At 37.6% G+C, this 16,213-nt stretch overlaps 1 protein-coding gene across 2 annotated transcripts in view; it reads left to right on the forward strand.

Moving 5' to 3' along the window:
• TRIM2 (tripartite motif containing 2) overlaps positions 1-15,335 on the forward strand; it is a 42,029-nt gene extending 26,694 nt beyond the window's left edge. The window contains exons 7-12 of one of the 2 annotated variants that reach the window (XM_009995894.1): positions 1,937-2,040; positions 3,266-3,433; positions 8,928-9,108; positions 10,765-10,835; positions 13,474-13,614; positions 14,623-15,335. In XM_009995894.1, the coding sequence (XP_009994196.1) occupies positions 1,937-2,040; positions 3,266-3,433; positions 8,928-9,108; positions 10,765-10,835; positions 13,474-13,614; positions 14,623-14,775 (818 nt within the window). In that variant the 3' untranslated portion in view covers positions 14,776-15,335. The remainder of the gene's footprint in view (positions 1-1,936; positions 2,041-3,265; positions 3,434-8,927; positions 9,109-10,764; positions 10,836-13,473; positions 13,615-14,622) is intronic. The other variant, XM_009995895.1, reaches the window with a different exon arrangement.
• Positions 15,336-16,213: the final 878 nt, after the last annotated feature.

The following is a 16,213-nucleotide window of genomic DNA, read 5'->3' on the forward strand; positions in this document are numbered from 1 at the left end:
TTCCTGGATAATTTCTTCTGGTTTTCCTTTGATGTATGTTTACAAGGTGTCCCACTAAAGAATGTTCTGAGTAACTCTTTATATAGGTCTCTCTTATTTTGAAAAATGGAATTTCTTGACTTTCAAGAACATTCTTCTAAGGGTGAAGAACATATGTTTGTGCTAGTTGGTTCCAGATGCTGTAACTTATGCCTCCTCTTTTCTAACAAATGTTTTTCCTTTGCTCTAAGTAGTAAAAGGAATGTTTCTCCCTTTTCATCCATTGTCTTTGGCTAAAAGGCAAAAAGTAAATTTATCATTGGCATATGGTGGAAAAAAATTACTGCATGCATCCCTCAGGCACTGCTCATTAAAAAAGGACACTGAAATGGCTCCAGTGTGGGTAATGTAATTGGTGTGTAACTCACTATTGCCTGAAATGTACTTTCCCCTTGCAGTACAAAAATCAAGAAGTATTTGCCTTGTTCAGAAGATGTCAGCATATGGAGTTCAAGAAAACAAGCACTGAAACAAAGGGACATGCTCGTAGCATGAAATGCAGAGGAATTAAGTGTCACTTGTGAGCCAGTGACAGGAAAAAGGCAACCAACAGCCATCACTCGCAGCAGAAGGAAGGGGTGTTAAGAGTGTACACTGCCCTAGTGAAAGCTAAATACAACTTAGAGCAAATATGCATGTCTTATATTGGGCATCACAGTCAGAATAGTTTTAATCACTGAGTTCCAGGATATTTTGGACAGACTAAAATAAAATACAACTTTTGCAGTTAAAACCATGAATTGAAACCCATTAATGTCTGATACATAGCCAGTGAATGCTTGTAAAAATACTTCACCAGGAAAAATAGTGCTGCATCCAAGTCTCGGAAAGAACAGGCTTTTTGTTTCAAAAGTCATTCATTCATTACGAATACACTTGGGGTCTAAGATTATAAATGCAGTCTTGTCTAAAGACCCCTGAGCACCCTTTACAAACAACAGAGGAATCTGGATACTCTTTCTGTGCTCCAGGTGTAATTTGGATCAGCCAGTTTAGGACTGACCTTTTAAAGACATCAGTTACTGTGTGACTCTCCTCAGAACATCTCAGAAAAAACAGTTAAATCATGAGGCATCTAAACTTAATGAACTTCTGTGAAAGTTTGACGTTTTACAGCTCCTTGTGTCCTTAACCCACTGGGAAGAAGATGACAAAGTTTAGCATTTTTCCTTGGTAAAAATGGGACCTCTGTGTTTGTATACTGCTTTATTAGAATTATATAAGGGCTTTACAGAAGAATTCAGTCTCCAGGTGTTGGTGTTCACTGGTCCACATCCCAAAACCAGTTGTTCATCTTAGTTTTCCTTCTAAGGAAATTTTTAAAGCCTGTGACTGAAAACTGTGTATGAGTGAATAGGAAACTTCCCTGTCTTGAAATGGTCCCATACAAAGTGGTCCCTGATATATTTTATCTCAACTTTGTGACTTCACTGAGGAGATTTAGCTTATTGTACTAAAACCTTGTCATCTATCCAGGTCCTTATCTTAGCCTCTGTGTGTATGTTCCCACAATACCACCCCTTTCATTGCCTTGTCAGTCAGATAAAAATCCACGCTTTTAAATAAGTCCATGACTTACAAAAAAAGCATTTTACTAGTTCTCTCATGCAAGAGGCAAATTGTGAAACTTTGATTTGTGAAGGCCAAAGAGGTAATTACCTTGATGGATGCATAGATGGCATACGTGGCAAAGAGTAAGAACAATTCCTTCTTGTACTTGGAATTGCGGATCTGTTACTGAGATGGTTCTTTGAAGTTGTAGCAGTGATAAGAATTCTTCAAAATAGAAGAGTAGATAATAGATAAAGGATGTAAAAAATGCATGTGTTGGCATTTAGGTCCTGACTGATTAGTCCTGTCTAACTTGATTTCTTATATGCTTTGTGTTCAATTTTAGGCACTAAAGGAAGAAACAAAGGGGAATTTACAAATCTTCAAGGTGTAGCAGCATCTACAAATGGAAAAATATTAATAGCAGACAGTAACAACCAGTGTGTGCAGGTATGAGGATATGCCACTTAGATAATTTTTCTTTCTCTCCCTGCCTCCGCACCTCTGCCTTCTTTGTAGTAAAGGAAAGGCATGTTTTGTACAATTCAAGAAGATATAGAAAATAGAGAGGAAGTCCAAGTTGTTTATCATCCATTATTATTCTTGACCTGCAGCTATCTTTTTCAGATCTACACTATATCTAGTATGTATATCAGAGTTTATTTTCCTTCCCTATGATGTTTGGCAATGCATAAAACAAGTGGTCCAATAATCTGCAAAAATACCTTTTTGTAAATATAATGCTACCTTGTAGATTTATCACTCAATTTTTCCAAATATAAATCTAGGGGAAAGTGCCATAAATATAATTCTTAAGCAAGTACAAATATAAACATGTAGATGTCATTTTCAAATTACTTTTAGCCTACTTAATTTACTTTTCTGTCTGACATCATGATCAAATCTTTTCTGTCATAGCACCCCTGACACCCATGATTTCTTGGCTTTTTAACCTGTATGAAAATCAAGCTGTGTTTTTTCTTCTGCTTGCCATGTATCTTTTTTACCATTAACAGTTTGTCATCACTCTTTAGGCTGCCCATGTGGTAGCAATGAACATGGCATCAGGGTGTGGCTTGTCCTTCAGGATGTGAGAAGCAGCAACCCACATGCAGTAAGAATTCACTTCTAGGCCTTTTCAAAGAGACAGAGCCCAATATTCATCAGCACCCTCACACTTCCTAGTTTGCAGCCAGCTCAGAGGAACTTCCCCCTGGACTGGGGACTCTTATCAGTGGACTGAATTTTACATGGCTAAAGCATCGCTCAGGAATTTTTTTTTAGGTCCTATTCCTAGCTTTTCTACAGAATTATTGTTTGAATGTGGTTGAGTCACTCAGTACTTCAGTTTTCTCATTTCTAATATGGTAATAATACACCTTCCTTCCAACTCAGAGCGACATGGTAAAGTTTAATTAATATTTGTAAAGTACTTTGAGATAACTGAAGAAACAGTGCAATAAGTGTGCAGAACATTTTTATTTAGAAATTAGGGTCTAGGTCAAAGCCTCTTCTTGAATTAGGCTTTCATGTCTGGACTGTGTAAAAGTGCTTCATGTTCCTAATTCTCTTCCTGACTATAGTGTTAATTAGTGAGTTGCTAAAATCTAAACTCTGTGAAATATATGGTGTTACTGTGCAGACTTAAGTTTAAAATGCATTTCTTCCGTTACAGATATTTTCCAATGATGGTCAGTTCAAAAGCCGTTTTGGCATACGAGGAAGGTCTCCCGGCCAGCTGCAGCGGCCAACAGGAGTGGCTGTGCATCCCAGTGGTGACATCATTATTGCAGATTATGATAACAAATGGGTTAGCATATTCTCATCAGATGGAAAATTTAAGGTATGAGTTACCCTGTGAACTCTCCTGGGCTTTCTCCATCTTACAAAGGAATGTGAAGTAATGGGGTTTGTTTGTTTTGTTGTGTTGGTTTTATTTTTCAAGAAACAACACAGTTTGTTTGTAACAGTCCAAATTCCATTGTTGTGATGTGAAAACCTACAACACAGCCATGTCGCATAATTAATGAGAGAGGTCACAGCTGTGATGCTAATGTTATACCAAATAGAGACTATATGTTTTGTTTTACAGTTCTATGTACTAGGTGCTTGAATGTCATTCTGTAACTTACAGTTAAGGATAGCTAAGGTAATTGAGTCTAGTTGGACTAGCTCAAAAGCCTGCCTGTCATTAGCATTCTGATTATACAAAAAGGTGTGTGCATACATGCATATACACACAAGCAGGCATAAAAAGTTATCAGGAGGACATAAGGCTCTTCAGTGACACATGGAGGAGAAAAATAAGGTAGCAGACTGGTGATGGCTTCCTCTGTTTTTATTCCATATGTATCAGCAAATCAAGTGTATAATTAATGTATGATCCTGTTGGTAATAAATGCAAGGAAGGGAAACCCAGGATTTTATTCCCATGCTATAGCATAAAAAGGTATGTTTTAAGTGGGGTGATGTGCACTGGTAATAAAATCATAGGTCTCAGAAATCAGTTGTTCTGTGAAAAGCACACCTCTTATTTTCATAGCAACTCTTTATAGGACTAAAATAAGAAGGCAGCTACTACACTACACTGATGCTTGCCAACCTGCAATATTTGTTTTGCTTGGGTTCAGGTGCAATTCCAGAGAGAATTAAAGGTTGCCTTAATTTGGTGCTGCCTCTGAATGCACCAAATCTGGCGATGCATGCTAGAAATAGCTACCTATAGCAGAGCTTAGCAGTACACGCTGCTCAGTGAGATAAAGAACCTGCAGGGAAATCTCTACCATTTTTACTTAGCTTTAAAATCCTGCATTGGAGAGAAATTGCCTGTTTGGCTAATTTTCTGGTAACCTAATGACCAAAAAAGCTCAGATCCCGAGCTGCTCACATCTACCAAGAAATGTCCTTCCTTTGAGTAGTCTTTGCAAAGTGACAAATGCTATAGCAAACAGGCAATTGTACTTGCATAGTCCTCAATAACCCCCAGCTGAGAAACAGATGTGCATGCTTTTAAAAGTATTCAGATCCTGTGTAGACTTGAAGCTAAAATAAAATAATAATAATAATAATAATATGCAATGTGAGTGTTAAAAAAATAAAGACTAGTTGCATTTGCAGACACTATGAGATTTTCCTTGTTGAGTAGTAGGAAAACATTGGTTTTGGCTGAAGTCCTTGAATGAAATGAAGGCACCAAAACCAAACCAAAGAAAGATGTCATTTAGTTAGGAATCCAGATACTCTGAGTAACCTAGGTGTATTTTAAATAATTATTAACATCTTCAATGTGAACTGGCTCAATCTGGACACAGAGGGCTTGTTTTCCTTCCTTCTCAAGAAATGCTGTAAATCCAGCATTTCAGATGGTGCCAGTTCAGGAGGAAAATGCTGTGGCTCTGGAGGAACCAGGACCTATGTGCTATACACAACAAGAGACAGGTTATACAGAGGGAGACAGGTATTGAAAAAGAGAATTCTTAAGATAGTTCCTCTCATGTGGAGTCTAGGTTTGATTTTAGTCAGTGTGTTTCTTGGATTGCAAGTGCTGCGTAAAGTTGACAATGATTGTGTGGTTAATACAAGTTAATGCATCAGACTTTATAGTTCTTGGGACTAGACTGATTAGATGAGAGATGCAACATCAATGATAGTACTATTTTTAGATTGAATGCAACAGGCTATATTTATGAGAGAAAAATATACAAATATTTGTAGAAGCATTTTCTATATGGAGGGCAGGTGTAATCATATAGTTGAATAACAGGACATGGGTGTACCAGATCTAGCCTAAAGGAATCTCTAATTTCTTGTGTTGGCAATGGTAATTCTTTCAGGGCTTTTGTCAGATTAAATTGGGCAACATGTGCTTAGATACACAGAGAGGAAGATTAAGGGATAATGGTGTTTCCCTTCAAAGGACTGTGTCATTGTATATGATCTCTGGTGCAAGTGGTCTACTAGTCATTAACTCTGCATTATCAGAAACTGTTCTGAACTTAATCTAACTATTTTTGGTTTTGTCCCCTTCTGTATTTACTTAAACTTACTCTCCCTTAGTAGCATTTTAATAGTTGTGTGAGCCAGAAGGCAAATTTTCCCTGGATCCAGGCCCAGGCATCTCCCTGATTACAGCACTGGGCTGACTCACCCCAGCAACCTCCACTGCCAGGCTGAAAAGTGTCACCTTCCTCAGTTGCTGGTAGCAACACAAACAGCTCTATTTTCTCAAGGGTGTAAAACGTGTATTATGCAGAGGTGGACAAACCCTAATCTAAGGTTAGACCAAAACACAAGTCTATTAAAATTAAAATTAAAAGCTGCATTACCCCGTGAATGATGAAGCCTTAGGAACTGGGGCTTCTGTTTCTGGCTATCCCATGGGTCTCACAGGTGACCAGTGATCTTCCATTTCACTTCCCAGTGCTTTATTTTCCTCATCTATAAAAGGCACATAATGGTGCTGGCTTACTCTGAAAATCACTCTGAAATTGCTTAAGAAAACTGTTTTAGAAGACATTGCTAGGCTCATTAGAGAACACATGGTGAAGCAACAGTATCAGCTTCTGTGCCAGTGGTGGTGAAGGAACCAGAGAACAGAGCCAAAGGAATAATTCTTGGTCCTCTGAGGAGGAAGGGTTGTATCTAAGAGAGCTTGTTATCAGCCTAACAGGGCTTCAAGTCTAGTTAAGATCAAGTTTAGATGAGTGGGAAAAGATGATATGTTATACAACAGATTTTTGTTCTTTCTTGCCTCGTCAGAAGAATTAAGAAGGGAGCTGCTTGAAGCTGCTTGCATGTTCAGATAGTAATAGTTCTGTGGAGTGTGATTAAGTGGAAACTGTTGAATTAAGACAGTCACATGAATGATAAATCAATTTGTTTTTCAACATTGCAATGTGTGACAAAGCTATATCTCCGTATTAGGGAAGTTCTCAAACAGGAAAAGATGGGATGTCAAAAGGCTGTAAATTCATTCCTGACAATCATGCACCTTTCAGTCAGCAACAAGACCAATGGAGTTAAACTTACAGCCTTAACACACCTATTTCTACAGTCAAAAAGTCTTTATAAATTTTTATATAGGCTAGGGGTTTTTTTACCTCTAGTAATATCCCATAGTAGAGTATTTTCCACCAGGGTAGGTTGACTTTATAAAGACATATTTGAAAACCAGTCTAAATTCATAAAAGCCTATAAAATAAGGGACATAATGTCCTAGACTGAATTCAATTAAACACATTATTTGTATTAAGGGTTCAGATGATTCATTATACTTTATTCTTTTCTAATGGCAGAAAAGTTTGAAAATACTTCAATTCATACATTTAACAGGAATGGCTGGGTTTCATAATGTTCTGTTCATAATGTAATCAAACCTATAATTGTAAGAAACCTTCTAAAGTAAAAATATACAAAGCATATGTTCAGCCAGACCCAGTAATGTGTCATCAGCATATTTTGATCTAAACTGAAAACAGAATTTTTTAGCAAAAAGCACTGCAAACTCTAACTGGACATAATTTATTTCTGCCTGCAAATTATATTTTAAATCCTGGTCCAAGAATAGTGACTTTTATTGCTCTTCTCAGCACTGAGTACCCATTAATGTAGTACATGATTTATTAATGATTTTTTTCATATATATTTACATGGGCAGGAATACACTGTACTTACGGGTGAGTCATTTTTCCATAGGAAACCTAGAAAGATGGTAAGGAGGTGGTGCAATGGCCAATCAGACAAGAACACAGCCATCCCAAAGGAAAGAAGGGAACATGATTTAATCACCCCAAAGGAGATAAATAAACTGATTTGCATTTCATTTATGTTTTTGCTGCTCTGTTGTTACGTAAGCCTGAATACATTTTGTAGATCTGCTTATATCTTTCCCCTGGTGAACACAAAGTCATTTTCAACAGTTTTCCCTGGGGATATTTTAGTGTGATTTACTTAGGTGGGTTTTACCTAAATATTTAGCAATTTCTAACAGCATATGCACCTGAACTTAAAATAGACACGTGATGATTGCATGTTGGCTTAGCACAGTCTTGGAGCTGCAAAATTTACTCCCTTGTGTTTTCTTTTTTTGAGACTCAAAGAGGTGGTGTAGTAATGCTGCTGACTGTACCAGACAGTCCTGGGGAGCCTAGATGGCTTTATTTTGGGATGGATCCTATTTTTTTCCTGCAATCCCACCCATGAGAATGTACTGAGCTTACTAAAGGTTGTTGAGCTCCTTCAGATGCTGACATGGTTGGTTGCTTTGAAAATATTAGGAAATTGAGATAAATGAATCAGGTAATGGATCTTTTCCATGCCTTGTATTCTGTCCCACCTTAAGAGTTGCAGACCGACAGAGCTGCAGCTGTTCCTCACAGCTTGCAGGAGAGAGGGGCAGAGAAGTCAGCATTGCTTGTTCTAGTTGATGATCTCTCCCACCCTGCAAAGGCAGTGACGTGAAAAATGGTCTTGTTTCATAAAGAAGACAAATATCTTAGTATCTATTTCATGTAAATTTTGGTGGAAACAGGAAATTATGTTCTCCGACAAGCAGACGGACCTCAGTTTCTATGATGTGTCTCACAAATCACTACAGATCTGTAAGTTCTGGGATCCATAATTTCAACATGGCTTGTTTGGTGGACTGCCTGTCCAACACAGTAAAGAAGCTGGCAAGAGACCAGACTTTTGGAATCAACCTGGATAGCTGCTTCCAAATCTGTCCATAATTTAAAAACCAACAACAACAACCAACCAAAACCAGAAAGGGTGCTTCTGCATTTCAACAACAAAACCCCCAAACAATTAGGTGGTATTTTTAGAATATTCTTTAACTGAGAGGTCAAAGCTTAACTAATTTAATGTAGATTAAACCACTTTCTAAAATCTGTGCCTGAAAAAAAAGCAGAATGGTGAAAAATGTCAAGTAGGTTGCGAGGCAATCCTAGAATCTTCTTGGGTATATGCTCAGGTAGCTCATGGGTTCTTGGAAGGCTTTGCCTCGATTTAGAAAGATAAGTTGATCAAGTGCGTAGATAAGTTGATCAAGTATGGGTTTGGTGATCAGGTAGTGAGGTGGATCAGGAACTGGTTGAAAGGAAGGAGTCAGAGAGTTGTAGTCAATGGGGCAGAATCTGGTTGGAGGTGTGTGACTAGTGGAGTCATACACAGTACATACATACAGTAAGAGCTGATAAAAACAATCACTTCCCCCTGGGAAACTTTTGATGACAAAAATGTCTCTGCAACCTGCTGTGTTTTATAATACAGTCTTTGAACTATACTAACTTATTTCTATAATATCAACATATTTTTCTGTTTTGTGTTTTCTCTTTTAGGCCAAGATTGGATCTGGAAAGCTCATGGGCCCTAAAGGTGTTTCTGTGGATCGCAATGGACACATCATTGTAGTGGACAATAAAGCATGCTGTGTCTTCATCTTCCAGCCAAATGGGAAAATAGTCACCAGGTTTGGTAGTCGAGGAAATGGTGACAAGCAGTTTGCAGGTACACTTGATGGTAATATGTAAATCCCCTTTTCTTGCCTCTTCTGCTCACATCTGCATGAAGTTTGAGCATGTTGAAGACGCTATATCCTACTTTTTTTTTGCTGTGGGGGAAAGGCTCTACTAAGCATAGAGTTCCTATTCACTTTACCATTTGTTTAATTGGTCAGGAAGACTGCAACATCTGTTCTGCAAGTGTAGCTGTAACAAGATTGTTTCATCTACCTCTCTGCCTGGAAGCATTTCAGATCAGTGACCTGAGAAAGACTGATCTTAATTAGCATTTTATAAATGCTTGGAAATGCCCACACTCAGCTGTTCATGACAATCAACTAAAACACCATGCTTTTTTTTCCCAGATCAGATACACATTAACCAATGCCCTAAGTGGTATCTTCCCATTAGAAAATGAGTGCAATGGGATAGTGTTAAGATAGAGATCAGGAAGAGACAGTTATGCAAAAGAAAAATGCCAATTTGAGGAAATTGCCATTTACATTCATCTGACTGCTTGCAGTTAAAACATGCAATCAAGTTTAAAAAATAAACATATGTTTAGAGTGAATAACTGCTCTTTCAAAATTTGAAATTAAGATGCCAAATTACATATGCAGGTCATTTTGCAGGTGTTGGGTCACTCTGAGTAAGTAGTTATTGATTGGTCTAATGTTCTGACTGGTTCACAGCATAAGAGAAATAGCATCAATGGTATAACTGCTATTATCTTACTTGAGATGTCTTGCAATGTCTTATGGCACAAGTGCCATATATATAGCTTATGAGAGCTTTGGGTCTAACACAGCTGCGTGTCACCAAAATTTTCTGGGTATGTCCAATTTCTGTAATTTTGAAATTTGTAAGAATACCTCCTGAAAACAAGTGTGCAAATACTCTGTAACAGTGCATTTGAGAAAGTATTACCTCTCCTTGGTGGTAAGCTATATAGATCAGGTGAATTGTCACTACTTGAATGTTTTCACTGTGAAGGTTTTCACCCTTTTTACAGCTTACACTGATGTACTACGAAAATTGAAACTGAGTTCTGATCTGTTTAATAACTCAACATAGCACCAAGTATTTTAATTCAGGTACTTCTTTGTTTGCAAGCTAGCATTTGTTTTTTATTCAAGTTTGCACACATAGTTCAATATACAATTTAAAGCAAAGAAATACACTTTTCTCTCTGACAGTGTTCTAAGTAACTCTTATGTTTGTCCTAAAACTTTTTTGCTTAAAGGCTTTTAAGCAGTGAGAAACACAGAAGATTTCAATTAAGTCTTTCCATGAACATTTTTGAGAACTATTTTCAGTGTATACACAAATTTGTGCCTAAGCAGTACATGTTTTGTCTTGTTAATAAGTACATAAATATCTAAATAGTCATTTGTATATGAGAGAGGAAGAAATTAACAATGCTTGTTGATAACAATAGCTGACAACTGGCTGGAAAAGAAATTATTTGTGTTTATAAAAAAGCATGATGATCTTTCTAAAACATGAAATGAAATTACTCTTACTTTGAAATTTATATTCCCAAGTTGACTGTTTTTGCTCAGAAGTTATATATAATATTCTGGCAGGCTTTTTTTTTAATTGACGCAAACTTTTTTTTTTTTTAGTAATAGTAGTATTAATTTTATTAAATGTTTTGTCTTCCTCTGCATTGCAGGTCCTCATTTTGCAGCTGTAAACAGCAACAATGAAATTATCATTACAGATTTTCATAACCATTCTGTCAAGGTACTGTCAATTAATCACAATATGGAAAGCTTTTTATTTTATCATGGTACTGTCTTGGGGAAAACAAAGTATTGTTAAAAACAAAGAATTCACACTCTATATGTATGAGGTCTGATATAAGGACTGCCTATTCAGAGACCTTTGCTTGCAGATCATTGCTTAATAGGGATATGCTCCTTTGCCTTTGATGCCGCTGTAATCCTGTTGCTTAAATGCAAGTTTTACCTGAGTTAAATTATATCACATTCATTATTGTTGTTAGCTCTCTGCCAAACCTGTTATTTACCCTATATTCTTTCTTATTTTAGGTAAAACTGGTAATTGCTTTTGAATTTCTCATTAAAAGTTTCCTACAGTTCTAGTTGAATATAATTCTAACAAAGTCAAGATACCTGACAATCTTTAATTCCATGCCTGTAAGCTTTAAGATTACTGGATCCTTTTACAATATGGTACTCTTAACAACTCTGAAACACACACCATTGGTTTTCATCCAGTGCCTCCTGCCCTGGTCAGAACTGGCCATTAATCCTTCCATCCTTGGGAAGCCCTGATTCATGGCCTGTTAAATGGTCATGGAAAGATAGGGTGGTATGTAATAAGCCAAAACAAGAATACATATTGAGATGTCATGTGATGGAAGATGTGTATGAAGGAGCTACAGGCCATTTCAGAAATTAGTCACCTCTGCGTGTTTGTTCTCAGGCCATGAAATTCCTTTTCAGTCACTTCCCACATTCTTTTTCTCTCCCTCAAGACACACAGCAGCAGAAGGAGGACACAGGCAGCAGAACACTGTCCTATCCAGGTTCCTACCCAGGTTCTCAGGCCATGTGTGCCAGTCCCAACAGGCACCAGTGAAATCCCTGGGGTTTCACCTAATGGCTGCCTGCTCTGATGGAACACAAAGATGAGGCTCTCAGTCCAGTTCTTCTGTGCTCATTACTGAAATGATAAATCTTACATATGCACCTGGAATAGGAAATCACTGAGCACAGACACCCTTAGGTTCTGAGCAGTGCTGAATCATCTACCTTTTGAATGGGAACCTTGCTCTTGTATCCTTTTGGAATTAGAAAGGAAATAGCTACTCATGGTTTGGATTACAACAAAGAAACCAACACTGCTGCAGGAGCCCTACAGTTGATTGCCTCCATGGTTTAGCAGCAGGAAGCCTCTGACTCCATAAATCACCCCTATACCAGCAGGGCTTGCCATGGTAACAAGAATGACTTCAGAGAGTTAACAACAAGGGCAATCTAAAATGAAAATAAAAGCAAGTAAAGAGAGTCAAGAAGTGTGGTGTTTAACAAATGTATAATTATTGCCTTCCTAATCAGAACAGAGTGTTCCCGTCTGTCTCTGGTGTGACTCAATGGCATTAGAATGTTGTTACAATTTAGTACTACTGGAAAAGATTCTGATTTTTGTAGTGGGCTCTAAATCAGTACAGATAATTGCTGATACCCTGGAGAGTCATTTACAATCTGGGTGATGCTATTATATTTTGTTAAATAATGGGCAAAACAGCAGAGAATACCTATCTTTTTCAATAATAAATAAATCTATAAATGAATAAATTTCACCCTTATGGGTCCCAAAGCCTTTTCCTGCCACCAGTGCCTTGAATTAAACATCCTCAATCAGTTACATCCTCCCTTCCCCATTAACCTTCAAGTGTGTTCCTTCCTTCGGGCATCTTCTTCCATCTTCTATGGAAAATCCAACTCAGTGTAAGCTTCTCTCTCATTTGGTCAGTCACCCTCCCTGTTTTAACCCAGGGAGAGGAACACATCTTTGCCTGTTTTTTTATTTGTTGGCTTTTACTTTATACTTCCTATAGTCATCTGAGGCCCCCGACCTGGTACTTCATTAATTTCCTCCCCCAAGTGCTTTTTCTCTGTTCATTATGGGTGTTCAAGAATAAGATGACTTCCTCACATCTTTCACCTTCTTAGCACTTCAGTGTGCACTTGTCACTTGTCAGGTCTTTGCATTTTCTTGTGCAACCCACAACCAGTCTCTGAGATCACTCTTGGACTTTGTGGCACAGCTGGACCTGGGTCCAAGATGGACCAAATTAAAAGAGATGGCTATGGTACTATGTAAATGACAGATCTCGTATCTCACTTGTTCCCATTGGTGAATCCAGGTCACTGACAGAATAGTCGTTGATCAGTTCCACATTTCTGCTGTCTAAACCTGTGACCATCATAGAGTATTCAGATGCTGAGCTGTCATTATGGAGAGCAGCAAGCCATGATTCTCAATATGTGTTAGATTATGGAAGTCAGAGAGCAGTCGTCTTTCTGTAGGACTGACTCCCAGTGCTGCATCTGCACTTGGCTTTTCTGAATTCTAGATGCACAGGTTGCAGAGGGGTTCCTGGGGCCCTCTACCTCTGTGTCTGAGCTGAATCAGATCTTTAGTGAGAAGGGAAATACTGTATGGTATAATGGGACTGGAAGGAGAGATGGCACCTTTTCTCCCATCTTCTGTCTCTGTGGGCGTGTATGTAGGGGGGTGTGTGTTCCTGGGAACTCTTAAATTCCCAGTTTTGTTAACAGGTGAACTGGTAGTTGTAGATGACTAATATTTATACGATGCCATATTCAGGCTTTTGTTTTAACCCACACAGGTATTTAACCAGGAGGGAGAATTCTTACTGAAGTTTGGATCAAATGGAGAAGGAAACGGACAATTTAATGCACCTACTGGAGTAGCTGTAGATTCAAATGGAAATATTATCGTAGCAGATTGGGGAAACAGCCGAATACAGGTAGAGATTTGTGTATTTCAAAGGTGCTTGGTAACTCTGGCCACTGAAGTCTTCAGACTTCAGAAGCAGGATAGTAGCATCAGAAGTGATGTGGTTTCTATCATAACATTTTAGAATGCTTCATTGCTGGTCTGTTTACTTTTAGAAGTGGTGATGGACATTCTAGACTCTGGGCTTTCCAGTGTGACTGCTGGGAAGTCTGATGGTTACCGTGACCAAGACTCGTGTCTCCAAGTAGTTTCCCAAAAGTTATTTGATGACTTTGGAGACCTACAAGCATTGTTGAAGTGACAGTAATTTATAATCACCATAACATAAGACTAGAGACATGGAGGAAAATGTGAAAAAGCCAATGATCTGTATAGACCCTGAGGCAAATGGAGCAGATTTTTATAATCTTTTCTAGTTGTTGAGAAAATACTCTGGTTTTATGTTATGAGAGATGCACTCCTTTTATCTTCCAAGTGCTAATCACAAAGTCACCTTATGTTCCAAAGAATGCCTAATAAATACCTAAGTGTATGTATTATTTGCACTGAATACAAAAATGAGGGAGCTGATCAAGAGTTGATCTCAGGAAGCTCTATCAACAGCGTAAATGAATTCCTGGTTTTCTCTGTGTGGGTACCTAAGAGTCATGCTGGTCACAACAATATTTGTTAGGAAAACAAGGTGTTGGTTGAGTTCCTAATTGAATTTGATTTATTGTAGTTGGCTATTTTTAGAACAAGGAACAGCTGAGGTGTTCTTTTTTATTATTTCATTGCATGTTTAATTCTTGCCAAAGATACTGGCAGATTTAATTGGTTCTTTTTAAGAAGAAAATAAATTTGTATAAGAACTTGTGTATTATAAGAATAACAGATCAAGTTCTGCCCTTGTTTATTCTAATGTATGTCAACCGTTTCAGAAATGAGAAGTATAACAGTATAATTGGGAGCAGCCTTGTGTTCTCTATTTTTCTTTTTTTACTCCTAACATTTATTCTGTGTTTTCTCACCCTCAAAGGTTTTTGATGGAAGTGGATCATTTTTATCCTACATTAACACCTCTGCTGACCCACTTTATGGTCCCCAAGGCCTGGCCCTTACTTCAGATGGCCACGTTGTAGTTGCAGACTCTGGAAATCACTGCTTCAAGGTCTATCGATACTTACAGTAGCAATGAGTTCTGGAGCTGGATAATCACACACCCTTAAGAAAAGACTGATCCTAGAGATCCAATGCAGGATGTCTCCTACTTTGAATTAATTTTTAATAATGAAGGAGTCTCTTCTGGACTTCTTGTATTAATTTCCAAACTTACCTTGTTTACATAAAACTTGCACCTCCTACGTTTCTCACTGAACTTTTTGTTGTAAGGGTTAATACACAGAATCATCTTTAACTGAATTCATAAGGACAATGTGATATTAAGTGCAAACTGCAACTTATGGAACTGGAATTAACTAATTAGGCAAAAATGTGAAAAATTTGGGAAAAGCTTTTTGAAGACTGCAAAGAGCAGCTCCTGCTCAGAGCTTCCAAATTAGAAGAAATATCATTGTTATGCATTATTTAACCCAGAGGTGATCCTGGGAATCTTCTAGATCTCATTATCATGGTAGGTATTACACTTTTAACATTCTTCAGTCTTACTATCTATAACAAGTAGTCCCTTTTAGTATAAGGTTAAGTCTCACAAAACCCATCTAGCTCTAACTGTCGGACCTAACACAGCTCAATGTTTAGCACTCTGAGAATCAATGCAAATTCCCTACTCATGTGGGATTAATGAAGGATTGTTTCATGTGCTTGTTTTTTACTCTTGCTCAGTGTGCTGGAAGGAATTTGCAGAGACCTGACATTCTAAAGCTCTGAAAACACTTAATTGTAGTGATACATTAGTGAGAGCTGAATTTCTGTATAACAGCAGACCTTCTGACACCAAACTAGTTCATTAGGATCAGGGTTATTACAATGTCAATTCAATTAACCTCATGTATGCCACTCTTCCCTATGTGTTCATTGCCATGTCTCCTTAAGGCAACTCATTGTATTAATCAATAAAATAAAATGCAGCATCACACAGGACAGAAAGCCAGAGAGGTACCCCTATAGAGGACCTATATTATACAACCAAAGGAACTATGGTGAACAGAGGTTGTATAGGAAAGCCAAGGGTTACCAAAGCTATTTGTTTTTACATGAGAAAAAAATGCATTACAAATACAAATGAATTTGAACCAATTCCTGAAGTCCTTCATCAAAGGGAATTTTGTTAGAGACAAAATAAGGACTGTGAGATTTGTTCCAATTTGCTTGTATGTATGTGTGACTGATTGACACAAAAATAAAAATAAAAAAGTAAATGTAGGTTATTTCAGCAGACTGGAACATATGTATGCCATGTGAAAATGGCAGTACTATGAAAACTGTCCCTACTTCTTCCTGCTGGATCTCTTTACTGTGTTTTTTGTTGAAGTATTAATTTAATTGGAAATGCTTGCAATCATACTACTTGGTTCTGTTTGTAATTTTTGGTTTTGTTGTTTTGGTTTTTTTTAAGTGTTAACTTCTCCTTTTTAAAGTAGCATTGGCTTTGTTCTTTTTTCTAAATC

This window comes from Chaetura pelagica, unplaced genomic scaffold (assembly GCF_000747805.2).
Source record: "Chaetura pelagica isolate M959 unplaced genomic scaffold, ChaPel_1.0 scaffold142, whole genome shotgun sequence".
Taxonomy (NCBI): Eukaryota; Metazoa; Chordata; class Aves; order Apodiformes; family Apodidae; genus Chaetura; species Chaetura pelagica.